Source organism: Salvelinus alpinus, chromosome 34 (assembly GCF_045679555.1).
Source record: "Salvelinus alpinus chromosome 34, SLU_Salpinus.1, whole genome shotgun sequence".
NCBI classification, from domain to species: Eukaryota; Metazoa; Chordata; class Actinopteri; order Salmoniformes; family Salmonidae; genus Salvelinus; species Salvelinus alpinus.
In genome coordinates, this window is record NC_092119.1 from 21,906,986 (window position 1) to 21,934,726 (window position 27,741).

General features: G+C 45.6%; 1 protein-coding gene across 1 annotated transcript in view; it reads left to right on the forward strand.

The window, feature by feature from the left end:
- The window catches only part of LOC139563761 (tetratricopeptide repeat protein 7B-like), a 128,500-nt gene that overhangs the window by 17,234 nt on the left and 83,525 nt on the right, over positions 1–27,741 (forward strand). Inside the window, 2 exon segments of the mRNA XM_071382679.1 lie at positions 7,093–7,226; positions 16,490–16,611. Of these exon segments, the coding sequence (XP_071238780.1) occupies positions 7,093–7,226; positions 16,490–16,611 (256 nt within the window).

A 27,741-nucleotide genomic window follows, 5' to 3' on the forward strand; every position in this document is an offset into this window, starting at 1 on the left:
GTTGAAATTTATGTTCCTTTTGATGGCATAGAAGGCCCTTCTTGCCTTGTCTCTCAGATCGTTCACAGCTTTGTGGAAGTTACCTGTGGTGCTGATGTTTAGGCCGAGGTATGTATAGTTTTTTGTGTGCTCTAGGGCAACGGTGTCTAGATGGAATTTGTGGTCCTGGTGACTGGACCTTTTTTGGAACTATCTATCTATCTATCTATCTATCTATCTATCTATCTATCTATCTATCTATCTATCTATCTATCTATCTAATTCAATTTCAATTCAAGGGGCTTTATTGGCATGGGAAACATGTGTTAACATTGCCAAAGCAAGTGAGGTAGGTAATATACAAAAGTCAAATAAACAATAAAAATGAACAGTAAACATTACACATACAGAAGTTTCAAAACAATAAAGACATTACAAATGTCATATTATATATATGCAGTGTTGTAACAATGTACAAATGGTTAAAGCACACAAGTTAAAATAAATAAACATAAATATGGGTTGTATTTACAGTGGTGTTTGTTCTTCACTGGTTGCCCTTTTCTTGTGGCAACAGGTCACAAATCTTGCTGCTGTGATGGCACACTGTGGAATTTCACCCAGTAGATATGGGAGTTTATCAAAATTGGATTTGTTTTCGAATTCTTTGTGGATCTGTGTAATCTGAGGGAAATATGTCTCTCTAATATGGTCATACATTGGGCAGGAGGTTAGGAAGTGCAGCTCAGTTTCCACCTCATTTTGTGGGCAGTGTGCACATAGCCTGTCTTCTCTTGAGAGCCATGTCTGCCTACGGCGGCCTTTCTCAATATCAAGGCTATGCTCACTGAGTCTGTACATAGTCAAAGCTTTCCTTAAGTTTGGGTCAGTCACAGTGGTCAGGTATTCTGCCACTGTGTACTCTCTGTTTAGGGCCAAATAGCATTCTAGTTTGCTCTGTTTTTTTGTTAATTCTTTCCAATGTGTCAAGTAATTATCTTTTTGTTTTCTCATGATTTGGTTGGGTCTAATTGTGCTGTTGTCCTGGGGCTCTGTGGGGTGTGTTTGTGTTTGTGAACAGAGCCCTAGGACCAGCTTGCTTAGGGGACTCTTCTCCAGGTTCATCTCTCTGTAGGTGATGGCTTTGTTATGGAAGGTTTGGGAATCGCTTCCTTTTAGGTGGTTGTAGAATTTAACGGCTCTTTTCTGGATTTTGATAATTAGTGGGTATCGGCCTAATTCTGCTCTGCATGCATTATTTGGTGTTCTACGTTGTACACGGAGGATATTTTTGCAGAATTCTGCATGCAGAGTCTCAATTTGGTGTTTGTCCCATTTTGTGAAATCTTGGTTGGTGAGCGGACCCCAGACCTCACAACCATAAAGGGCAATGGGCTCTATGACTGATTCAAGTATTTTTAGCCAGATCCTAATTGGTATGTTGAAATTTATGTTCCTTTTGATGGCATAGAAGGCCCTTCTTGCCTTGTCTCTCAGATCGTTCACAGCTTTGTGGAAGTTACCTGTGGTGCTGATGTTTAGGCCGAGGTATGTATAGTTTTTTGTGTGCTCTAGGGCAACGGTGTCTAGATGGAATTTGTGGTCCTGGTGACTGGACCTTTTTTGGAACTATCTATCTATCTATCTATCTATCTATCTATCTATCTATCTATCTATCTATCTATCTATCTATCTATCTATTCAATTCAATTCAATTCAAGGGGCTTTATTGGCATGGGAAACATGTGTTAACATTGCCAAAGCAAGTGAGGTAGGTAATATACAAAAGTCAAATAAACAATAAAAATGAACAGTAAACATTACACATACAGAAGTTTCAAAACAATAAAGACATTACAAATGTCATATTATATATATGCAGTGTTGTAACAATGTACAAATGGTTAAAGCACACAAGTTAAAATAAATAAACATAAATATGGGTTGTATTTACAGTGGTGTTTGTTCTTCACTGGTTGCCCTTTTCTTGTGGCAACAGGTCACAAATCTTGCTGCTGTGATGGCACACTGTGGAATTTCACCCAGTAGATATGGGAGTTTATCAAAATTGGATTTGTTTTCGAATTCTTTGTGGATCTGTGTAATCTGAGGGAAATATGTCTCTCTAATATGGTCATACATTGGGCAGGAGGTTAGGAAGTGCAGCTCAGTTTCCACCTCATTTTGTGGGCAGTGTGCACATAGCCTGTCTTCTCTTGAGAGCCATGTCTGCCTACGGCGGCCTTTCTCAATAGCAAGGCTATGCTCACTGAGTCTGTACATAGTCAAAGCTTTCCTTAAGTTTGGGTCAGTCACAGTGGTCAGGTATTCTGCCACTGTGTACTCTCTGTTTAGGGCCAAATAGCATTCTAGTTTGCTCTGTTTTTTTGTTAATTCTTTCCAATGTGTCAAGTAATTATCTTTTTGTTTTCTCATGATTTGGTTGGGTCTAATTGTGCTGTTGTCCTGGGGCTCTGTGGGGTGTGTTTGTGTTTGTGAACAGAGCCCTAGGACCAGCTTGCTTAGGGGACTCTTCTCCAAGTTCATCTCTCTGTAGGTGATGGCTTTGTTATGGAAGGTTTGGGAATCGCTTCCTTTTAGGTGGTTGTAGAATTTAACGGCTCTTTTCTGGATTTTGATAATTAGTGGGTATCGGCCTAATTCTGCTCTGCATGCATTATTTGGTGTTCTACGTTGTACACGGAGGATATTTTTGCAGAATTCTGCATGCAGAGTCTCAATTTGGTGTTTGTCCCATTTTGTGAAATCTTGGTTGGTGAGCGGACCCCAGACCTCACAACCATAAAGGGCAATGGGCTCTATGACTGATTCAAGTATTTTTAGCCAGATCCTAATTGGTATGTTGAAATTTATGTTCCTTTTGATGGCATAGAAGGCCCTTCTTGCCTTGTCTCTCAGATCGTTTACAGCTTTGTGGAAGTTACCTGTGGTGCTGATGTTTAGGCCGAGGTATGTATAGTTTTTTGTGTGCTCTAGGGCAACGGTGTCTAGATGGAATTTGTGGTCCTGGTGACTGGACCTTTTTTGGAACACCATTATTTTGGTCTTACTGAGATTTACTGTCAGGGCCCAGGTCTGACAGAATCTGTGCAGAAGATCTAGGTGCTGCTGTAGGCCCTCCTTGGTTGGTGACAGAAGCACCAGATCATCAGCAAACAGTAGACATTTGACTTCGGATTCTAGTAGGGTGAGACCGGGTGCTGCAGACTGTTCTAGTGCCCGCGCCAATTCGTTGATATATATGTTGAAGAGGGTGGGGCTTAAGCTGCATCCCTGTCTCACCCCACGACCCTGTGTGAAGAAATGTGTGTGTTTTTTGCCAATTTTAACCGCACACTTGTTGTTTGTGTACATGGATTTTATAATGTCGTATGTTTTACCCCCAACACCACTTTCCATCAATTTGTATAGCAGACCCTCATGCCAAATTGAGTCGAAGGCTTTTTTGAAATCAACAAAGCATGAGAAGACTTTGCCTTTGTTTTGGTTTGTTTGGTTGTCAATTAGGGTGTGTAGGGTGAATACATGGTCTGTTGTACGGTAATTTGGTAAAAAGCCAATTTGACATTTGCTCAGTACATTGTTTTCATTGAGGAAATGTACGAGTCTGCTGTTAATGATAATGCAGAGTATTTTCCCAAGGTTACTGTTGACGCATATTCCACGGTAGTTATTGGGGTCAAATTTGTCTCCACTTTTGTGGATTGTGGTGATCAGTCCTTGGTTCCAAATATTGGGGAAGATGCCAGAGCTAAGGACGATGTTAAAGAGTTTTAGTATAGCCAATTGGAATTTGTTGTCTGTATATTTGATCATTTCATTAAGGATACCATCAACACCACAGGCCTTTTTGGGTTGGAGGGTTTTTATTTTGTCCTGTAACTCATTCAAGGTAATTGGAGAATCCAGTGGGTTCTGGTAGTCTTTAATAGTTGATTCTAGGATTTGTATTTGATCATGTATATGTTTTTGTTCTTTATTCTTTGTTATAGAGCCAAAAAGATTGGAGAAGTGGTTTACCCATACATCTCCATTTTGGATAGATAATTCTTCGTGTTGTTGTTTGTTTAGTGTTTTCCAATTTTCCCAGAATTGGTTAGAGTCTATGGAGTCTTCAATTACATTGAGCTGATTTCTGACGTGCTGTTCCTTCTTTTTCCGTAGTGTATTTCTGTATTGTTTTAGTGATTCACCATAGTGAAGGCGTAGACTCAGGTTTTCCGGGTCTCTATGTTTTTGGTTGGACAGGTTCCTCAATTTATTTCTTAGATTTTTGCATTCTTTATCAAACCATTTGTCATTGTTGTTCATTTTCTTCGGTTTTCTATTTGAAATTTTTAGATTTGATAGGGAAGCTGAGAGGTCAAATATACTGTTAAGATTTTCTACTGCCAAGTTTACACCTTCACTATTGCAGTGGAACATTTTACCCAGGAAGTTGTCTAAAAGAGATTGAATTTGCTGTTGCCTAATTGTTTTTTGGTAGGTTTCCAAACTGCATTCCTTCCATCTATAGCATTTCTTAATGTTACTCAGTTCCTTTGGCTTTGATGCCTCATGATTGAGTATTGCTCTGTTCAAGTAGACTGTGATTTTGCTGTGGTCTGATAGGGGTGTCAGTGGGCTGACTGTGAACGCTCTGAGAGACTCTGGGTTGAGGTCAGTGATAAAGTAGTCTACAGTGCTACTGCCAAGAGATGAGCTATAGGTGAACCTACCATAGGAGTCCCCTCGAAGCCTACCATTGACTATGTACATACCCAGCGTGCGACAGAGCTGCAGGAGTTGTGACCCGTTTTTGTTGGTTATGTTGTCATAGTTGTGCCTAGGGGGGCATATGGGGGAGGGAATGCTGTCACCTGCAGGCAGGTGTTTGTCCCCCTGTGTGCTGAGGGTGTCTATCTATCTATCTATCTATCTATCTATCTATCTATCTATCTATCTATCTATCTATCTATCTATCTATCTATCTATCTATCTATCTATCTATCTATCTATCTATCTATCTATCTATCTATCTATCTATCTATCTATCTATCTATCTATCTATCTATCTATCTATCTATCTATCTATCTAGAAGCTCTACCGTAGTGTGGAGCCCCTCAATACAGCAGCCTAGTATACACACAGGGCACACACACACAAATCTGTCCCCCTCTATATATACAGCAGCCTATCCTAGGATTTACACAGACCGACCGATGATGCAAGCCAAGCAGTTGCCCATACAGCATACATCACTGTGGAGCGACTGCATTGCGTAGGCAACCCCACCCCCACATAGGCACACACACGTCTCCTCCCCGGGCCGTATTGCCTGCAATCATACTGTGTATATGGAGTGAAGCATTGAAACATTAGGGCTTGACCTGAATGTAGGCAAGCTGACTTTATAGCTGGAAACATCTAGAATGGAAGGAAGTCTCTTCAGATGAAGCTCTCTTTTATGTTACACAGCATAATTTCTTATATAGTCCTTTGTTGGCTGTGTAAGGCAGTGTTGATAGATAGCATAACCTGACTTCATTAGTCATTTTGTGTGACTTTGTCTGGACCAGCCATCTTGTTTGTCCGATGGCGGGAATGGGAAGACATTACTGCTGTTTTAATTTTAATGAGCGTCCTAATCGAGAGGAGTGGAGGGGAGGAGGAGGTCAGGCCGGCCTGTTTAGAGTAACACAGGAGCCTATTAGGCTGTGAAAGTGCCACAGGGGTATGAATAAGTTATCTGGCACGGCAGCAGAGAGAGCAGAGCCATACAATGACAACAGAATCCCCCGGCTCCAGTCATTAACATACCCGCATCTCCACCACGGGAAATCTTTATAAGGCAAAGACAAGCATGGCTGCATACATCCATCTTTGCAGATCTCTATCTCTCTCGCTCTCTCCATCTTTCCATCCATCCATCCATCCATGGTGGGGGTCCGTCCATCTGTGACAGAGCATGTTTATCTCTCCATCTGTTTGTCTCTGCCTCCTTCTCTGTCTTTCTGTTTCTTTGCTTATCTATAACTCCCTCTCCTCCTCTCTCTCTCTCTCTACCTCATCCCTCTGTCTTTCTGTTTCTTTATCTATGTATAGCTCTCTCTCTCCTACCCTCTCTACCTCAATCCCTCTCTGTCTTTCTCTCTTGCATCAGTATTCATGTTCCAGTCATGTCCTATAAAGAGAAGACATCTACACCTCTATGGTACTGGAGGTTTCAGGGTGTGTAAATTAATCATGTGGGGTTGATGGATGAACCATTTGGCTTGTATTGTTTGGACCCTTTTAGTGAATGGCTCTATTTGAGCATCACACAGTTGGAGTAGTCTTGCGTAATTCCAGAGGCTAGAGCTATTTATAATGAATTAGTTATTAAGGCTATTATCTATTATTAATGCGTTGTTTGAAAAGGGTGTTTTGGGAACTGCAGATTCGGTTTCATAACAACGAGGTGTGTGTAGCCACGATGGAAGTGTTGTTCTTTTCTACATATTGTCTTGTTACAAACAGAATGGTCTGGTGATTGACAGAACCGGCCCACACAAAACAAGATACAGTTTACCCAAGGTCAGACAGGGATACTTTTCTCATAGGATCCTTTTAGGGCCCGGAGTTATTCCTTCCCACGTGAGTTTACATGGAAAAACTCTGCCTTTAATAACAAGGGGCGCAGACTACAACAAAGGCCCAGAGTTTTTCCTTGCCAGGTCACAAAATCAGGGAAACTCAGGGCCATACATGAGGGACAAGAGTGAGGGCCTTAATTTGTAGAAGAGTGAGAGTCAGAAGTAGAAGGGGATTGTTGTCCTAATCTCCTCTATAGAAGAAAAGAAGGCTGTAAAAGAAGGTATCTTCTTCAGTCCTTGGCTGACGTGAGGTGAGGCTGGTGGCTGTCCTTGACTCCGATGATTGTACACTATGCACACGCATCCACGCACGCACAAAACACAAACACACACAGACACTAAAGCTTGAGCATGAACTTTAACCCCTGGTGGGCTGCATTGTGTACTCTTATCCAGAGGCAAGGCCACAGTACTGTATGTGTAGTGTAGAGTATACAGCCGTTTTTAAAAGTTCCTTTCTTTATTTCTTCTCGCCAGGTCTGTGTCTAGAGAAAGTCCCGGGTGCATCTCCGTCCCTGTCCAATTATAACGTGGACAAAGACCAGGAAGTGATTACCTGCTATGAGAAGTCTGGAGACATTGCCCTGCTCTACCTACAGGAAGTAGAGAAGGTAACCTAGCAACCAGCTAACATTGGCTTTACAAGTGGATGTGTTGATGGGAGGGAGAATATGGGGATGCTTTAATCACTGTGACAAAACCAAATCATTTTCAGGTGATCTAGGCTAATACTAACAAAATAATTAACCTTCTTTTAAATGACAGTTTAAGGTAGACTCGGCTAGATGACGTTGCCATGAGCAGCACTGCAGATATTAAGATGAGCGGGATGCAAGACCGCAACGTGATAGCAACGGGACCAAAACAGCGGAGAAGTTTAGTCTCGAGCTTCAACACTCTTAGTTGTTTACTGCTGTTTACTTTGTGCATCTACGTCATCTTGCTGAGTCGATTTTTAAGTTACAATTACAAATAGCCAAGACTAAGGGCCAGTCACCAGTAACTTAACTTTTGTTCTCGGATAGTTGCTGTTTGACATTTTAAAGGGAAGTTTGCAGAATGAGGTTGCTGTTAAACATTCAGATTTGGGTGGCCTCCCGCAGCCGGCCGCGACCGGGAGACACATGAGGCGGCGCACAATTGGCCCAGCGTTGTCCGGGTTAGGGGGGGGTTTGGCCTGCAGGGATGTCCTTGTCCCATCGCGCACTAGTAACTCCTGTGGCGGGCCGGGCACAGTGCACACTGACACGGTCGCCAGGTGTACTGTGTTTCCTCCGACACATTGGTGTGGCTGGCTTCCGGGTTAAGTGGGCATTGTGTCAAGAAGCAGTGCGGCTTGGTTGGGTCGTGTTTCGGAGGACGCACGGCTCTCGACCTTCGCCTCTCCCGAGTCCATACGGGAGTTGCAGCGTTGAGACAAGACTGTAACTACCAATTGGATACCATGAAATTGGGGAGAAAAAGGGGTGAAAAAAAACCGTTCAAAAGTTTGGGGTCGCTTAGAAATGTCCTTGTTTTTGACATAAAAGCACATTTCTGTCAATTAAAATAACATGAAATACAGTGTAGACATTGTTAATGTTGTAAATGACGATTGTAGCTGGAAACGGCAGATTTTTTTATGGTATATCTACATAGGCATACAGAGGCCCATTATCAGCAACCATCACTCCTGTGTTCCAATGGAACGATGTGTTAGCTAATCCAAGTTTATCATTTTAAAAGGATAATTGATCATTAGAAAACCCTTTTGCAATTATGTTAGCACAGCTGAAAACTGTTGTTCTGATTAAAGAAGCAATAAAACTGGCCTTCTTTAGACTAGTTGAGTATCTTGACCATCAGCATTTGTGGGTTCGATTACAGGCTTCAAATGGCCAGAAACAAAGAACTTTCTTCTGAAACTCGTCAGTGTATTCTTGTTCTGAGAAATGAAGGCTATTCCATGTGAGAAATTGCCAAGAAACTGAAGATCTCATACAACGCTGTGTCCTACTCCCTTCACAGAACAGCGCAAACTGTGGGAGGCCCCGGTGCACAACTGAGAGGACAAGTACATTAGAGTGTCTAGTTTGAGAAACAGACGCCTCACAAGTCCTCAACTGGCAGCTTCATTAAATAGTACCCGCAAAACACCAGTCTCAACGTTAACAGTTTATGAGGCGACTCCGGGATGCTGGCCTTCTAGCCATAGTTACAAAGAAAAAGCCATATTTCAGACTGGCCAATAATAATAAAATATTAAGATGGGAAAAAGAACACAGAACACAGACACTGTGTTCTTCACTGTTGACATTCAGACTGGTGTTTTGCGAGTACTATTTAATGAAGCTGCCAGTTGAGGACTTGTGAGGCGTCTGTTTCTCCAACTAGTGTTACAGTATGTTTGGGGTAAATCCAATACAGCACATTACTGATTACCACTCTCTATTTTTTCAATCATAGTGGTGGCTGCATCATGTTATGGGTATGTGTAACGGATGTGAAATGGCTAGCTAGTTAGCGGGTACACGCTAATAGCGTTTCAATCAGTTACGTCACTTGCTCTGAAACCTAGAAGTAGTGTTTCCCCTTGCTCTGCAAGGGCCGCGGCTTTTGTGGAGTGATGGGTAACGACGCTTCGTTGGTGACTGTTGTTGATGTGTGCAGAGGGTCCCTGGTTCGCGCCCGTGTCGGGGCGAGGGGACGGTCTAAAGTTATACTGTTACATATGCTTGTAATCGTTAAGGACTGGGGAGTATTTCAGGATCAAAAAATCAACAGAATGGAGCTAAGCAACAGGCAACATCCTAGAGAAAAACCTGTTTCAGTCTACTTAACACCAGACACTTGGAGATTAATTCACCTTTCAGCAGGACAATCACCTGAAACACAAGGCCAAATCTACAATGGAGTTGCTTACCAAGAAGACAGTGAATGTTTCTGGGTGGCAGAGTTTCAGATTTGACTTAAATCTGCTTGAAAATCTGTGGCAAAACTTGAAGACGGTTATCTAGCAATGATCAACAACCAATTTGACAGAGCTTGAATAATTTTGAAAATTATAAATGGGAAAATATTTTATAATCCAGAGTGTGCAAAACTCTTAGACGTACCCAGAAAGACTCACAGGTGTAATCGTTACCAAAGGTGATTCTAACATGTGTTGACTCAAGTGTAACGGATTTCCTCTTTGTCTGAGGAGGAGTAGCAAGGATCGGACCAATGTGCAGCGTGGTAAGTGTCCATAATGAGATATTTAATAAATCCACAGAACACTGAACAAAATAACCAAAGTACAAACAAACAACCGAAACAGTCCCGTATGGTGCAAACACTAACACAGGAAACAATCACCCACAAAACACAATAGAAAACCGGCTACCTAAATATGGCTCCCAATCAGAGGCAACGACTGACACCTGCCTCTGATTGAGAACCATACTAGGCCAAACACATAGAAATATAACAACAGAACAAAACATAGAAAAACAACATAGAATGCCCACCCCAACTCACACCCTGACCAACTAAAATAAAGACATAAAAAAGGAACTAAGGTCAGAACGTGACAGTACCCCCCCCCCCCCAAAGGTGCGGACTCTGGCCGCAAAACCTGAACCTATAGGGGAGGGTCTGGGTGGGCATTTCACCGCAGTGGCGGCTCTGGTGCGGGACGTGGACCCCCCTCCACCATAGTCTTGGCCCACTTATGTGGCGCCTTTGGAGCGGCGACCCTCGCCGCCGACCTCGGACTGGGGACCCTTTCAGCGGGCCCCGAATAGACGGGAGACTCCGGCAGCGCCTGAGTGACGGGCAGCTCCTGACTGACGGATGGCTCAGGCAGCTCCTGACTGACGGATGGCTCAGGCAGCTCCTGACTGACGGACGGCTCTGGCTGCTCCGGACAGGAGGGAGACTCTGGCTGCTCCGGACAGGAGGGAAACTCTGGCTGCTCCGGACAGGAGGGAGACTCTGGCTGCTCCGGACAGGAGGGAGACTCTGGCTGCTCCGGACAGGAGGGAGACTCTGGCTGCTCCTGACTGAAGCCCGTCGCTGGAGGCTCCGGACTAGAGGGCGTCGCTGGAGGCTCCGGACTAGAGGGCGACGCTGGAGGCTCCGGACTAGAGGGCGTCGCTGGAGGCTCCGGACTAGAGGGCGACGCTGGAGGCTCCGGACTAGAGGGCGACGCTGGAGGATCCGGACTAGAGGGCGACGCTAGAGGCTCCGGACTAGAGGGCGTCGCTGGAGGCTCCGGACTAGAGGGCGACGCTGGAGGCTCCGGACTAGAGAGCGACGCTGGAGGCTCCGGACTAGAGGGCGACGCTGGAGGCTCCGGACTAGAGGGCGTCGCTGGAGGCTCCGGACTAGAGGGCAACGCTGGAGGCTCCGGACTAGAGGGCGACGCTAGAGGCTCCAGACTAGCTTCCTACGTTGGAGGCCTCGTGCCATAACTCCTCACTGGAGGTTTCGTGCCATGGATCCTCACTGGAGGCTTCGTGCCATGGATCCTCACTGGAGGCTTCGTGCCATGGATCATCACAGGAGGCTTCGTGCCATGGATCATCACAGGAGGCTTCGTGCCATGGATCATCACAGGAGGCTTCTTGCCATGGATCATCACTGGAGGCTTCTTGCCATGGATCATCACTGGAGGCTTCGTGCCATGGACCATCACTGGAGGCTTCCTGCCATGGATCATCACTGGAGGCTTCGTGCCATGGATCACAACTGGAGGCTTCGTGCCATGGATCATCACTGGAGGCTTCTTACCATGGAGCATCACTGGAGGCTTCGTGCCATGGATCACCACTGGAGGCTTCGTGCCATGGATCCCCACTGGAGGCTTCGTGCCATGGATCACCACTGGAGGCTTCGTGCCCATAGATCATCACTGGTATGGAGAGACACACAGGAGGCCTGGCTCTGGGAGAAGGCCCAGGACTCACCAGGCTGGGGAGACATGCAGGAGGGTTAGTGCTTAGCACAGGCACAGAACTCACCAGGCTGGGGAGACATGCAGGAGGCCTTGTCCTTGGCCGAGGCACCGGATGCACTGGACCGTGGAGGCGCACTGGCAGTTTCGAGCGCAGAGCTAGCACCACTCGTCCTGGCTGTATTCCCCCTGTATCCTCCCCGCAAGTGCGGGGAGTTGGAACAGGCCGCACTGGGCTGTGCTGGCAAACTGGGGACACCGTGCGTAGGGCTGGTGCAGTATATCCCGGGCCGAGGTTACGCATTGGAGACCAGATGCGCTGAGCCGGCATCATCCCTCCTGGCTCGATGCCCACTCTAGCCCGGCCGATTCGAGGAGCTGCGACGTAGCGCACCGGGCTATGCGTGCGCCTTGCGCTTCCCCGCATAACACGGTGCCTGCCCAGTCACTCTCTCGCCACGGTAAGCACGGGGAGTTGGCTCAGGTCTCCTACCTGAGTCCGCCAATCTCCCCGTGTGTCCCCCCCCAAAAAAATTCTGGGGCTGCCTCTCGTCCCCGTTACCTCGCGCCAATTCCTCGTCGTGTCGCCGCTCCGCTTTTGCTGCCTCCAGCTCCTTTTTTCCCCTCCCATGTCCAGGAGTCCATTTTCCCACGCTGCTTGGTCCTTTGTTGGTTGGTGGTTCTGTAACGATCGTCGTCTGGAGAAGGAGAAGAGGACCAAGGTGCAGCGTGGTAAGTGTTCATACTATTTAATTAAGATATGAAACACTTGACAAAACAACAAACACAACAAACGAACAGTCCTGAAAAGTGAAACAAACACTAAACAGGAAACAACCCACCCACAAACACAGGTGGGAACAGGCTACCTAAGTATGATTCTCAATCAGAGAACGAAAGACAGCTGCCTCTGATTGAGAACCATACCAGGCCAAACACACAGAAATACAAAACAAGGACAACATAGAACACCAGACATAGAATGCCCACCCAAACTCACGCCCTGACCAACCAAAATAGAGACATAAAAAGGATCTCTACGGTCAGGGCGTGACAGGCCTTTTATTGTCCCGAGCACAAGGTGCACATGTCTAATGATCATGCTGTTTAATCAGCTTCTTGATATGCCACACCTGTCCGGTGGATGGATTATCTTGGCAAAGGAGAAATGCTAACTAACTGGGATGTAAACAAATTGTACACAAAATTTGAGAGAAACATTATTTTTGTACGTATGTAAAATTCCTGGGATCTTTTATTTCAACTCATGAAACATGGAACCAACACTTCACATGTTGCATTTATATTTTTGTTCAGTGTATAAACCATTATTCACCCAAGCTTAATAGGTTTACAATTTTGTTAAAGAAAAAAAAGCACCGTTAAATGATAAAAAACATATGTTTTTCAATATGAACCGTTTGTGAACCCATTTTTGCCATTGAGCCTGGGCATCAGACTCCACATCTGTATTGCAGAGTTGTCAATGATGTGGTCGGTTTTCAATTGGCTTACGCTTATCACATGGTTTGTAAAGGCTGAAATATTGTGCGTTGGGATGCTATCGGAAGCGTTAACATTTGTAACAAGCACGCTATCAAACATCCGTTGTTACACCCCTGTAATTAATAAGTTAGTCATAAATGTTTCCAAAACTAAAAGCATTGTATTTGGGACAAATCATTCACTAACCTCAACTACATCTCGTAATGAATAATGTGGAAATTGAGCAAGTTGAGGTGACTAAACTGCTTGGAGTTACCCTGGATTGTAAACTGTCATGGTCAAAACATATTGATACAACAGTAGCTAAGATGGGGCGAAGTCTGTCCATAATAAAGCACTGCTCTGCATTCTTAACAACACTATCAACAAGGCAGGTCCTACAGGCCCTGGTTGTGTCACACCTGGACTACTTCCCAGTCATATGGTCAAGTGCCACAAAGAGGGACATAGGAAAATTACAGTTGGCTCAGAACAGGGCAGCACGACTGGCCCTTAAAAGTACACGGAGCGCTAACATTAATGACATGCATGTCAATCTCTAATGGCTCAAAGTGGAAGAGAGATTGACATCATCATGACTTGTTTTCGTAAGAGGTGTTGACAAGCTGAAGGTACCAAGCTGTCTGTTTTAAAATACTAGCACACAGCTCTGACACCCATGTATACCCCACAAGACCTGCCACCAGAGGTCTCTTCACAGTCCCCAAGTCCAGAACAGACTATGGGAGGCACACAGTACCACATAGAGCCATGACTACATTGAACTCTATCCCACATCAGATAACTGATGCAAGCAGTAGAATCAGATTTAAAAAGCAGGTAAATATACACCTTATAGAACAGTGGGGACTGTGAAGTAACACAAACATAGGCACAGACACATGCATACACACACATGATAACATACACACTATACACAGACGTACACATGGATTTTGTGTTGTAGATATGTGGTAGTAGAGTATGGGCCTGAGTGCACACACTTAGTGTGTTGTGAATTCTGTAATGAATGTATTTAAAATTGTATAACTGCCTTAATTCTGCTGGACCCCAGGAAGAGTAGTTGCTGCCTTGGCAGGAACTAATGGGGATCCTGAATAAATACAAATTACAGACTGCAATTACCACCAGTTACATGTTGTTATTACCGTGTAACTATGCATTATTACAATTAATTACAATTCTTGTTACAGTGTAATTGCATAAATACCAACATTACCAACATTTTATAGAAACTTTTGCATAAAGACCGTTCAGATGGAATATCATCAATCTACATTGTTAGATTTGTGGAAATATATCATGCAACCTGACCTTTAATGATTCGCTATCCTTCCTTGGTTTCCCCAATAAGTGGATTGGACTTGCCTGTAATTAACTCGTTCATTAATTGATTGGATTTGTATATGGCTTTTCCAGTGCTCAAAGCGGCAACCATTTCGTGCCAGAACGCTCACCACACATCAGCTAATGTTTGGGAGTTGGACCTGCCTGTGTGCTAGTGTATTAGACAGTGCAGTAGGCCTATACCCCATCAGAAGTGCTGGTGTCTGTACTATTAGTACCATAGTGGTCAAAGGGGGCCTGGTCCATCAGCAGATCGATGCGGCATTGACAGACTGGCCCAGGGTTTGATGTTCCTGTTTCTGACCTTGGCTACTGTTTCAACCAGCAACTTTTTTCTCCACTCTGACTTGTTCTGCCAACAGGGTTTTCCCTTGCATTTTATTTTCTCTCTCTTTCTGTCTACTCTCTGTTTCTCTCTCTCTCTCTCTGTTTCTCTCTCTTTGTTTTTTCCATCTCTTCCTTTCTTTCTCTCTATCTCTCTGTCTCTGCTCTCTCTCGCTCTCTATTTTTGTAACGGCTTTCGTCTTCCTCCTCGTCTGAGGAGGAGAAGTTAGAAGGATCGGAGGACCAATGTGCAGCGTGGTAATTGTTCATCTTTTTTTGGGTGGTTTGTCTTCAGTCTTCGTGTGTCTGCACCAGACAGAACTGTTTCGGTTTTTCACATTTGTTGTTTTTTTGTATTTTGAGTGTTGAAATACTTATTTTCCACCATAATTTGCAAATAAATTCATAAAGAATCCTACAATGTGATTTTCTGGATTTTTTTTCTCATTTTGTCTGTCATAGTTGAAGTGTACCTATGATGAAAATTACAGGCCTCTCTCATCTTTTTAAGTGGGAGAACTTGCACAATTGGTGGCTGACTAAATACTTTTTTGCCCCACTGTATATGCTAGCATGTGGGAACTCACTCAATAACATTCTCCCATCCCGAGTGCTAGCCTGTCTGGTGCTATTCTGGCCCTGAGGCCTTTGGTGTGACTACTCTGTTGAGTTATGGTGTTCACAGTGCAGAGATAGTGAATGGTGTTCAGACCTTCTATTTTGTGCAAGTGTCCTTAAGTGTCCTTAGTTGAAGAGCAATGATGCAAATACTAATTTGGCCCATTTTTTGGGCTCATAGTGTCATTTTAGTTACCAAGCCTCAGGATAGAGCTGTGTTGTTGCTCCAAAATGTCATAACTATATGTGCTATTTGAATTCAATATTTAAACTAATCTAGTGGCATCACTCCCCCAAAAAGCCACAGGCTTTACCCCTGCATTTTCTTTCTTCTGTATCGGCTGTTAGAATTCAATATTGAAATTCTAATTTAGTGCAACTGATTCACATTGGAGTGGCACTTCCCCAAATAGCTCCCTCCCCACCTCCAGCACACGCCTTTCCCTTCCCCACCTACATTCCCAGCCCACCCACACATCCAGAACACCAGGTCGGAGAGAGCTGCCCCCCTGTAATTGAATCGGCAGCTGATTCCATACAGCATACAGAGAGACACTGATACAATACCCAGGAGATTAATGGGGCAACAGCACTACAGCGAGGTATCTATCTATCTCTCTCAGTGTATCATGTGCCAGACAGGCAGCACAAGGTGTAAGGACACAAGCTACCTGCTGCTGAATGAAAGAATTTCATATTTTTGACAGACTGAGAGAGAGGAGAGTGGGAACACAATGGGGACCTTCTGGTTGGACTGATGCAGAGAAAATAGGGAGAGGAGGGGAAGAGAGGGTTAGGAGGGGAAGGAGAGGAGGAGGAGGGGAAGGAGAGGAGAAGAGAGTAGCAGCCATGGTTCTTCAATCTTCCCCCTGTCCTCTCCTCTTATCTCTTCCTTTCCTTCTAGGTCTACTATTATCTGATGTTATCTAGGTTGTGTTTTCTTATCTCTCTGATTACCGATCTGGTTTTGGAAGTACAATATTGTGGTTTCTGAATTAAAACGTTTGGCTGATTTGCGTATGTACAGTGTACCAGTCTATTGCTGATGCAGAATGTGAACACTAAGCTGACTTTGTTCTCTGCATCTTCAAGCATTGCATTGTGGTGCAAGAGGTGGCTCCAATGCTCCAGCCTCTGTTCTCTGGTCAATTTGATGTGTTTCAGGCCCTCAGTGCGGGGTTGCAGAACCGCAGTCCAAAGCCAGGTCCAGTGGCCCAGGAGCAGGAGCTGGGATACTTCCTGGAGACGGGACTTCAGAGGGCACATGTCATCCACTTCAAAAATGGGTAAGAGAGTGAGAGCGTGTGTGTAGAATAATCCTACACTGACATCCAGCCTTGTTATGAATTCATCCCTAACCCACTGTGTGTGTTGCTGCTTCCTGTCACTCTTCCCTCTCTCCACTGTCACTCTTTCCTCTCTCCAATGTCGCTTTTCCCTCTCTCCAATGTCGCTTTTCCCTCTCTCCAATGTCGCTTTTCCCTCTCTCCAATGTCACTCTTCCCTCTCTCCAATGTCGCTTTTCCCTCTCTCCAATGTCGCTTTTCCCTCTCTCCAATGTCGCTTTTCCCTCTCTCCAATGTCACTCTTCCCTCTCTCCAATGTCACTCTTCCCTCTCTCCAATGTCACTCTTCCCTCTCTCTACTGTCACTCATCCCTCTCTCCACTGTCACTATTTCTTCCAATCCAAGGGTCCGTTTGTCTCAGGACGCATAGTAGGTATTCCTCCACTCCTCTCTGCCCTAGAATAAATCAAATCAAATCAAATCAAATTTTATTAGTCACATACACATGGTTAGCAGATGTTAATGCGAGTGTAGCGAAATGCTTGTGCTTCTAGTTCCGACAATGCAGTAATAACCAACAGTAATCTAACCTAACAATTCCACACTACTACCTTACACACACACACAAGTGTAAAGGGATAAAGAATATGTACATAAAGATATATGGATGAGTGGTGGTACAGAACGGCATGGCAGATGCAGTAGATGGTATAGAGTACGGTATATACATATGAGATGAGTACTGTAGGGTATGTAAACATAAAGTGGCATAGTTTAAAGTGGCTAGTGGTACATGTATTGCATAAAGATGGCAAGATGCAGTAGATGATATAGAGTACAGTATATATACATATGAGATGGGTAATGTAGGGTATGTAAACATTGTATTAAGTGGCATTGCTTAAAGTGGCTAGTGGTACATTTTTACATAATTTCCATCAATTCCCATTTTTAAAGTGGCTGGAGTTGAGTCAGTATGTTGGCAGCGGCCGCTAAATGTTAGTGGTGGCTGTTTAACAGTCTGATGGCCTTGAGATAGAAGCTGTTTTTCAGTCTCTCGGTCCCTGCTTTGATGCACCTGTACTGACCTCGCCTTCTGGATGATAGCGGGGTGAACAGGCAGTGGCTTGGGTGGTTGTTGTCCTTGATGATCTTTATGGCCTTCCTGTGACATCGGGTGGTGTAGGTGTCCTGGAGGGCAGGTAGTTTGCCCCTGGTGATGCGTTCTGCAGACCTCACTACCCTCTGGAGAGCCTTACGGTTGTGGGCGGAGCAGTTGCCGTACCAGGCGGTGATACAGCCCGACAGGATGCTCTCGATTGTGCATCTGTAGAAGTTTGTGAGTGCTTTTGGTGACAAGCCGAATTTCTTCAGCCTCCTGAGGTTGAAGAGGCGCTGCTGCGCCTTCTTCACAACGCTGTCTGTGTGGGTGGACCAGTTCAGTTTGTCCGTGATGTGTACACCGAGGAACTTAAAACTTTCCACCTTCTCCACTACTGACCCGTCGATGTGGATAGGGGGGTGCTCCCTCTGCTGTTTCCTGAAGTCCACAATCATCTCCTTTGTTTTGTTGACGTTGAGTATGAGGTTATTTTCCTGACACCACACTCCGAGGGCCCTCACCTCCTCCCTGTAGGCCGTCTCGTCGTTGTTGGTGATCAAGCCTACCACTGTAGTGTCATCCGCAAACTTGATGATTGAGTTGGAGGCGTGCATGGCCACGCAGTCGTGGGTGAACAGGGAGTACAGGAGAGGGCTCAGAACGCACCCTTGTGGGGCCCCAGTGTTGAGGATCAGCGGGGTGGAGATGTTGTTACCTACCCTCACCACCTGGGGGCGGCCCGTCAGGAAGTCCAGGACCCAGTTGCACAGGGCGGGGTCGAGACCCAGGGTCTCGACCCCGGGTCGAGACCCTGGGTCTCTGTGTTTGACTTACAATCACTGTGTTTGACTTACAATCCCCCCCAGAGAGAACAATGCTCTTGTATTACCATAGAGACTCAGGTTGACTTGCAACTCAAAGCCAAGATGCCAAGCCCAGACCTGCCCCAACCTGCATGTATTTTGCGTACCATGCACACAATTTGAGGTGAAAGTACGCGGTATGAAAAACGACCATAAAATACAAAAAAATAGGCTTGTAGTTGGCACTTTGTGGTTTTTGACTCAACCGTCTGAAGTTGAAACTCAGCCAATCAGAGTACTAGGGCGAGGAGGAAATATCTCTTCGCCCTCCAGCTGGATGGCAGCTCCCTACTTTGTCCATTGATACCACTGATGTGTGATGAAAAAGGGAAAATGGAGAACGAACTGTTTGTCAAATACATTTTCCATAATTGTATGTGTTAGTAAAGCTCATAACCATTATAATGTTGTAGTTAGCTCCTTAGCTAAGGCAAGATTACGAAAAAGGTAGTTAGTTACAGCGTTTAGTCAACTAAGCGAGAACACTTTATTGCCCACACCTGCTTTGATCTCCTCAAAAGTAGTAGGCGTGAGCGCATTGATGATGAAGGAAACATGTGCAGTGTTAAGGTAGTTCTTCAGTGTGCGTCTCTGAGTGGATGGAAACAAACATGGCAGAGAGATCTGTTCCGCTTATACCGTCCTTCACAGAAAGTTATGCTAGACTTTTAAGATTAGTAGGCCAATGTTAATTAATCAGTTCTTGATCTGTCCTCTTTATATACAGTTGAAGTCGGACGTTTACATACACCTTAGCCAAATACATTTAAACTCAGTTTTTCAAAACTCCTGACATTTAATCTTTGTAAAGATTCCCTATCTTAGGTCAGTTAGGATCACCACTTTATGTTAAGAATGTGAAATGTCAGAATAATAGTAGAGAGAATGATTTATTTCAGTTTTTATTTCTTTCATCACATTCCCAGTGGGTCAGTAGTTTACATACACTCAATTGGTATTTGGAAGCATTGCCTTTAAATTGTTTATCATGGGTCAAATGTTTTGGGTAGCCTTCCACAAGCTTTTGGCCCATTCCTCCTGACAGAGCTGGTGTAACTGAGTCAGGTTTGTAGGCCTCCTTGCTCGCACACGCTTTTTCAGTTCTGCCCACAAATTTTCTATGGGATTGAGGACAGGGCTTTGTGATGGCCACTCCAATACCTTGACTTTGTTGTCCTTAAGCCATTTTGCCACAACTTTGGAAGTATGCTTGGGGTCATTGTCCATTTGGAAGACCCATTTGTGACTAAGTTTTAACTTCCTGACTGATGTCTTGAGATGTTGCTTCAATATATCCACATAATTTTTCTGCCTCATGATGCCATCTATTTTGTGAAGTGCACCAGTCCCTTCTGCAGCAAAGCACCCCCACAACATGATGCTGCCACCCCCGTGCTTCACGGTTGGGATGGTGTTCTTCGGCTTGCAAGCCTCCCCCTTTTCCTCCAAACATAACGATAATCATTATGGCCAAAGAGTTCTATTTTTGTTTAATCAGACCAGAGGACATTTCTCCATGTGCAGTTGCAAACCGTAGTCTGGCTTTTTTACAGCGGTTTTGGAGCAGTGGCTTCTTCCTTGCTGAGCGGTCTTTCAGGTTATGTTGATATAGGACTCGTTTTACTGTAGATATAGATACTTTTGTACCTGTTTCCTCCAGCATCTTCACAAGGTGTTTTTTAGTCCAAGAATGGCGTAGCAGTCGGATGTGTCTTTGTCCTGTCTTGTCCCGTGTAAATAGTATTCGTATTTTTCGTATACATTTCGTATTTATTTTAATTTCACTTTCCATCTAGGAACTGAATATACATTCCTACATTCCGCCTCACCCAATGTGGTACGGACCTGCTATTTTTTATATACTTTTGAACCGTAACCCCAATCAGAAGCTAGCCAGATAACTAGCTACTAGCTAGTAGTCAGTTAGCCACTGCTGCGGTCTTCGCCCTTAACTCGGACACAGCCAGCTTCAATACCGGGCCGATACCTGCCAGTCTGCAAGCGCGATATCAACCCAGAGCATATAGGACTGCTTTTTCTCTACCACATCACCGGATTCCTGACGCAAGCTCTGGACAATTACACCGTATTATCACAGCTAGCTAGCTGCAACCGAGTGGCTACTACTGGCTAACACCTCTGTCCCGAAGCAAGCACCAGTTAGCCTTGAGCTAGCCTCGAGCTAGGCCCATCTGCCGGCTAGCTGCAGCGCGATATCAACCCAGAGCATATAGGACTGCTTTTTCTCTACCACATCACCGGATTCCTGACGCAAGCTCTGGACAATTACACCGTATCATCACAGCTAGCTAGCTGCAACCGAGTGGCTACTACTGGCTAACACCTCTGTCCCGAAGCAAGCACCAGTTAGCCTTGAGCTAGCCTCGAGCTAGGCCCATCTGCCGGCTAGCTGCAAGCGCGATATCAACCCAGAGCATATAGGACTGCTTTTTCTCTACCACATCACCGGATTCCTGACGCAAGCTCTGGACAATTACACCGTATCATCACAGCTAGCTAGCTGCAACCGAGTGGCTACTACTGGCTAACACCTCTGTCCCGAAGCAAGCACCAGTTAGCCTTGAGCTAGCCTCGAGCTAGGCCCATCTGCCGGCTAGCTGAAGAGCTAGTGCCACTGCCACTGCCACGAAGCTAGCACCAGTTAGCAAACACTATTCTACAATTCACAACCTCTCTTTCGCCATCGCCATCTGGCTTGGATTCTCTGTCGACACAACCACGTCTGAGCAGACCCCCTCCGTCTGAGCAGACCACCCCCCGGGCTACTAACTTTACACGCCGCGTGCTAGCTTAGTGGAGGCCTCCTCTGCTCCATCTACGGCTGCCCCCTGGACACTATGATCACTTGGCTACATAGCTGATGCATGCTTGACTGTCCATTAATTCACGGTACTCCATTCTGTTTATTTGTGTCTTATCTGTCGGCTCTGTGCTTTAACTCAGGATCTGTGTGTAGTTAATCCGACCCTCTCTGCCTAGTCATTGCCATTTTTTACCTGTTGTTGCTGTGTCAGACTAGCACCCTGTTATTGCTGCTGTTATCTTACCTGTTGTTTTAGCTAGCTCTCCCAATCAAGACCTGCAATCACTTTATGCCTTATTGTATGTCTCTCTCAAATATCAATATGCCTTGCATACTGTTGTTCAGGCTAGTTTTCATTGTCATTGTTTTGGTTTGCAATGGACCCTGTAGTTCCACTCTCCGTACCTCTGATACCCCCTTTGTCCCACCCCCCACACATGCGGTGACCTCACCCATTGAGACCAGCATGTCCAGAGATACAACCTCTCTTATCATCACCCAGTGCCTGGGCTTGCCTCCGCTGTACCCGCGCCCCTCCATACCCCTGTCTGCACATTATGCCCAGAATCTATTCTACCACGCCCATAAATCTGCTCCTTTTATTCTTTGTCCCCAACGCTCTAGGCGACCAGTTTTGATAGCCTTTAGCCGCACCCTCATCCTACTACTCCTCTGTTCCTCGGGTGATGTGGAGGTAAACCCAGGCCCTGCATGTCCCCAGTCACCCTCATTTGTTGACTTCTGCGATCGAAAAAGCCTTGGCCTCATGCATGTCAACATCAGAAGCCTCCTCCCTAAGTTTGCCTTACTCACCGCTTTAGCACACTCTGCCAATCCTGATGTCCTTGCCGTGTCCGAATCCTGGCTTAGGAAGGCCACCAAAAATTCTGAGATTTCCATACCCAACTATAACACTTTCCGTCAAGATAGAACTGCCAAAGGGGGAGGAGTTGCAATCTACTGCAGAGATAGCCTGCAAAGTTCTGTCATACTTTCCAGGTCTATGCCCAAACAGTTCGAACTTCTAATTTTAAAAATTAATCTCTCCAGAAATAAGTCTCTCACTGTTGCCGCCTGCTACCGACCCCCCTCAGCTCCCAGCTGTGCCCTGGACACCATCTGTGAATTGATCGCTCCCCATCTAGCTTCAGAGTTTGTTCTGTTAGGTGACCTAAACTGGGATATGCTTAACACCCCGGCAGTCCTACAATCCAAGCTTGATGCCCTCAATCTCACACAAATCATCAAGGAACCCACCAGGTACAACCCTAAATCCGTAAACATGGGCACCCTAATAGACATTATCCTGACCAACCTGCCCTCCAAATACACCTCTGCTGTCTTCAATCAAGATCTCAGCGATCACTGCCTCATTGCCTGTATCCGCCACGGGTCTGCGGTCAAACGACCACCCCTCATCACTGTCAAACGCTCCCTAAAACACTTCTGCGAGCAGGCCTTTCTAATCGACCTGGCCCGGGTACCCTGGAAGGATATTGACCTCATCCCGTCAGTTGAGGATGCCTGGTCATTCTTTAAATGTTACTTCCTCACCATATTAGACAAGCATGCTCCGTTCAAAAAATGCAGAACCAAGAACAGATATAGCCCTTGGTTCACTCCAGACCTGACTGCCCTCGACCAGCACAAAAACATCCTGTGGCGAACTGCAATAGCATCGAAGAGCCCCCGCGATATGCAACTGTTCAGGGAAGTCAGGAACCAATACACGCAGTCAGTCAGGAAAGCAAAGGCCAGCTTTTTCAAGCAGAAATTCGCATCCTGTAGCTCTAACTCCAAAAAGTTCTGGGATACTGTAAAGTCCATGGAGAACAAGAGCACCTCCTCCCAGCTGCCCACTGCACTGAGGCTAGGTAACACGGTCACCACCGATAAATCCGTGATAATCGAAGACTTCAACAAGCATTTCTCAATGGCTGGCCATGCCTTCTTCCTGGCGACTCCAACCTTGGCCAACAGCCCCGCCCCCCCCGCTGCTACTCGCCCAAGCCTCCCCAGCTTCTCCTTTACCCAAATCCAGATAGCAGATGTTCTGAAAGAGCTGGAAAACCTGGACCCATACAAATCAGCTGGGCTTGACAATCTGGACCCCCTATTTCTGAAACTGTCCGCCGCCATTGTCGCACCCCCTATTACCAGCCTGTTCAACCTCTCCTTCGTATCATCTGAGATCCCCAAGGATTGGAAAGCTGCCGCGGTCATCCCCCTCTTCAAAGGGGGAGACACCCTGGACCCAAACTGTTACAGACCTATATCCATCCTGCCCTGCCTATCTAAGGTCTTCGAAAGCCAAGTCAACAAACAGATCACTGACCATCTCGAATCCCACCGTACCTTCTCCGCTGTGCAATCCGGTTTCCGAGCCGGTCACGGATGCACCTCAGCCACGCTCAAGGTACTAAACGACATCATAACCGCCATCGATAAAAGACATTACTGTGCAGCCGTCTTCATCGACCTGGCCAAGGCTTTCGACTCTGTCAATCACCATATTCTTATCGGCAGACTCAGTAGCCTCGGTTTTTCTAATGACTGCCTTGCCTGGTTCACCAACTACTTTGCAGACAGAGTTCAGTGTGTCAAATCGGAGGGCATGTTGTCCGGTCCTCTGGCAGTCTCTATGGGGGTACCACAGGGTTCAATTCCCGGGCCGACTCTTTTCTCTGTATACATCAATGATGTTGCTCTTGCTGCGGGCGATTCCCTGATCCACCTCTACGCAGACGACACCATTCTATATACTTCCGGCCCTTCCTTGGACACTGTGCTATCTAACCTCCAAACGAGCTTCAATGCCATACAACACTCCTTCCGTGGCCTCCAACTGCTCTTAAACGCTAGTAAAACCAAATGCATGCTTTTCAACCGTTCGCTGCCTGCACCCGCACGCCCGACTAGCATCACCACCCTGGACGGTTCCGACCTAGAATATGTGGACATCTATAAGTACCTAGGTGTCTGGCTAGACTGCAAACTCTCCTTCCAGACTCATATCAAACATCTCCGATCCAAAATCAAATCAAGAATCGGCTTTCTATTCCGCAACAAAGCCTCCTTCACTCACGCCGCCAAACTTACCCTAGTAAAACTGACTATCCTGCCGATCCTCGACTTCGGCGATGTCATCTACAAAATAGCTTCCAACACTCTACTCAGCAAACTGGATGCAGTTTATCACAGTGCCATTCGTTTTGTTACTAAAGCACCTTATACGACCCACCACTGCGACCTGTATGCCCTAGTCGGCTGGCCCTCGCTACATGTTCGTCGTCAGACCCACTGGCTCCAGGTCATCTACAAGGCTATGCTAGGTAAAGTGCCGCCTTATCTCAGTTCACTGGTCACGATGGCTACACCCACCCGCAGCACGCGCTCCAGCAGGTGTATCTCACTGATCATCCCTAAAGCTAAAACCTCATTTGGACGCCTTTCCTTCCAGTTCTCTGCTGCCTGCGACTGGAACGAATTGCAAAAATCTCTGAAGTTGGAGACTTTTATCTCCCTCAACAACTTTAAAAATCTGCTATCCGAGCAGCTAACCGATCGCTGCAGCTGTACATAGTCCATCTGTAAACTACCCACCCAATTTACCTACCTCACCCCCCATACTGCTTTTATTTATTTACTTTTCTGCTCTTTTGCACACCAGTACCAATATCTCTTCTTGCACATGATCATCTGATGATTTATCACTCCAGTGTTAATCTGCTAAATTGTAATTATTTGATTTATTGCCTACCTCATGCCTTTTGCACACATTGTATATAGATTCTCTTTTTTTCTACCATGTTATTGACTTGTTTATTGTTTACTCCATGTGTAACTCTGTGTTGTCTGTTCACACTGCTATGCTTTATCTTGGCCAGGTCGCAGTTGCAAATGAGAACTTGTTCTCAACTAGCCTACCTGGTTAAATAAAGGTGAAATAAAGGTGAAATAAAAAAATAAATAAAAAATAAAAGGTCCTTTGCTGTTGTTCTGGGATTGATTTGCACTTTTCGCACCAAAGTACATTAATCTCTAGGAGACAGAACGCGTCTCATTCCTGAGCGGTATGACGGCTGCGTGGTCCCATGGTGTTTATACTTGCATACTATTGTTTGTACAAATGAACCTGGTACCTTCAGGCGTTTGGAAATTGCTCCCAAGGATGAATCAGACTTGTGGAGGTCTACAATTTTTTTTCTGCCTGATTTCTTTTGATTTTCCCATGATGTCAAGCAAAGAGGCACTGAGCTTGAAGGTAGGCCTTGAAATACATCCACAGGTATACCTCCAATTAACTCAAATGATGTCAATTAGCCTATCAGAAGCTTCTAAAGCCATGACATCGTTTTCTGGAATTTTCTAAGCTGTTTAAAGGCACAGTCAACTTAGTGTATGTAAACGTCTGACCCACTGGAATTGTGATACAGTGAATTATAAGTGAAATAATCTGTCTGTAAACAATTGTTGGAAAAATTACTTGTGTCATGCACAAAGTAGATGACCTAACCAACTTGCCAAAACTATAGTTTGTTAACAAGAAATTTGTGGAGTGGTTGAAAAACAAGTTTTAATGACTCCAATCTAAGTGTATGTAAACTTCCGACTTCAACTGTAGCTGTATGTCAACAGTAGGCTACTAATGATGTGATAGTCAGTTCTACAGTTACATTTATTTCTAGGGCCTCCAGAGAAATAAGGCACTGCATCGCAGTGTTGCGGTGTCACTAGAGCCTGGGGTTTGATCCCAGGCTGCGTCACAATCGGTCGTGACCGGGAGTCCCATAGGGCGGCGCACAATTAGCCCAGCGTCATCCGAGTTAAGGGAGGGTTCGGCCGGGGGGGCTTAGCTTGGCTCATCGCGGGCCGGGCGCCTGCAGGCTGACTTCGGTCGTCAGTTGAACAGTGTTTCCTCCGACACATTGGTGCAGCTGGTTTCTGGGTAAAGCGAGTGGGTGTTAAGAAGTGCGGCTTGGTGGGTCATGTTTCGGAGGATGCATGACTCGACCTTCACCTCCCGAGCCCGTTGGGGAGTTGCAACGAAGAGACAAGATCGTAATCATAAAATTGGGGAGAAAAAGGGGATAAACATTACAACAAAACATTCTAGTTAGCTACTGAAGAACAGCCAAGTACCCATATTATTAACAGTCAATAGTTACCATTCTTACCATTCCTACTGAGGCAGTCTTCTGCAAAAATCATTATTAGGCAAAAAAAAGTGCATTTTCCTATGATTTGAGCAATATGGATGTCGCAAGTGTGCCATCAGTGGTACTCTACTTCAAGGTTGGCAGGTCTGCAAGCCTCAAGCCTGCCAGTGGAAAAGTGATTGGACTCAGCAGGCCCAATGGCTTGAATTGGAGACGGTGTGGGATGGATTCCTATGTCCATAGCTGCTGTGCTTTGATCTAGTTAGCCATAGTTGGTACCTGCCGGCTAGCTCCCCTGTAGGTTAGAGCAGTAGTGTGTGTGAGTAGCTAGTTATGGGTGTTGATATGGAGATTATGCTCCCTTATCTCCTGGTAGGGGTGTGGTGGTAAAGCTCTGTCGGAGTGTGCATGTGATTTTGTGAGCATGCTGGCTGTGTTTCAGTCAGACATGAAGATGGATGATAGCCTCCTATCTCTCTTAGCCCCGCCCCCATACTGACATTATGACTATCCCAGCATGCTTAGAGCTCATCTCACAACCACACCATTTGGGATGCACACCACTGACATGATTAGGGCTCACAGGAATGTTAACAGACACAGCTGTAGCAGCCACATGGCTTCTCTAACGTTCACAGTACACATCTATGTGACACGCTTCAAAAAAACAACTCTCAACACTCCTTTTGCTATTGCCCAATGCCCATAAATGCATTCTTCATCTCTCACGGAAGTTATACTGAATTGATGGTGTCTTGATCAAATAAATCCTCCTCAAGCACCCCTCTGTACTGTCTGGTTCTCCTGGGGGGAACCATCCATACCACAGTCTGCCTGGGAAGCACTGGTTGTGTCCCAAATGGCAACCTATTCCCATAGGGCTCTAATCTAAAGTAGTGCACGATATGGAATAGGGACATACCCACTGTATAGGGCAAGGTGGATTTTTCACATGGAAAATGGAGGAAACCACTTAAAAACCAGAGAGGAGTAGAGATAAAGAGAGGAGGCTGCCACTACTGCTGCTGCTGAAGATAATAGTTCATAGATGATGCAACACAGTGTCTCGTTCATGTCAACCTGCACCCAGCCTCCCTCCCTACCTCCACACGTCTCTCTCTCTCACTAATAACACACCGGAGGACACACACACTGGTATAGTGGTGCAAATACATTAATAC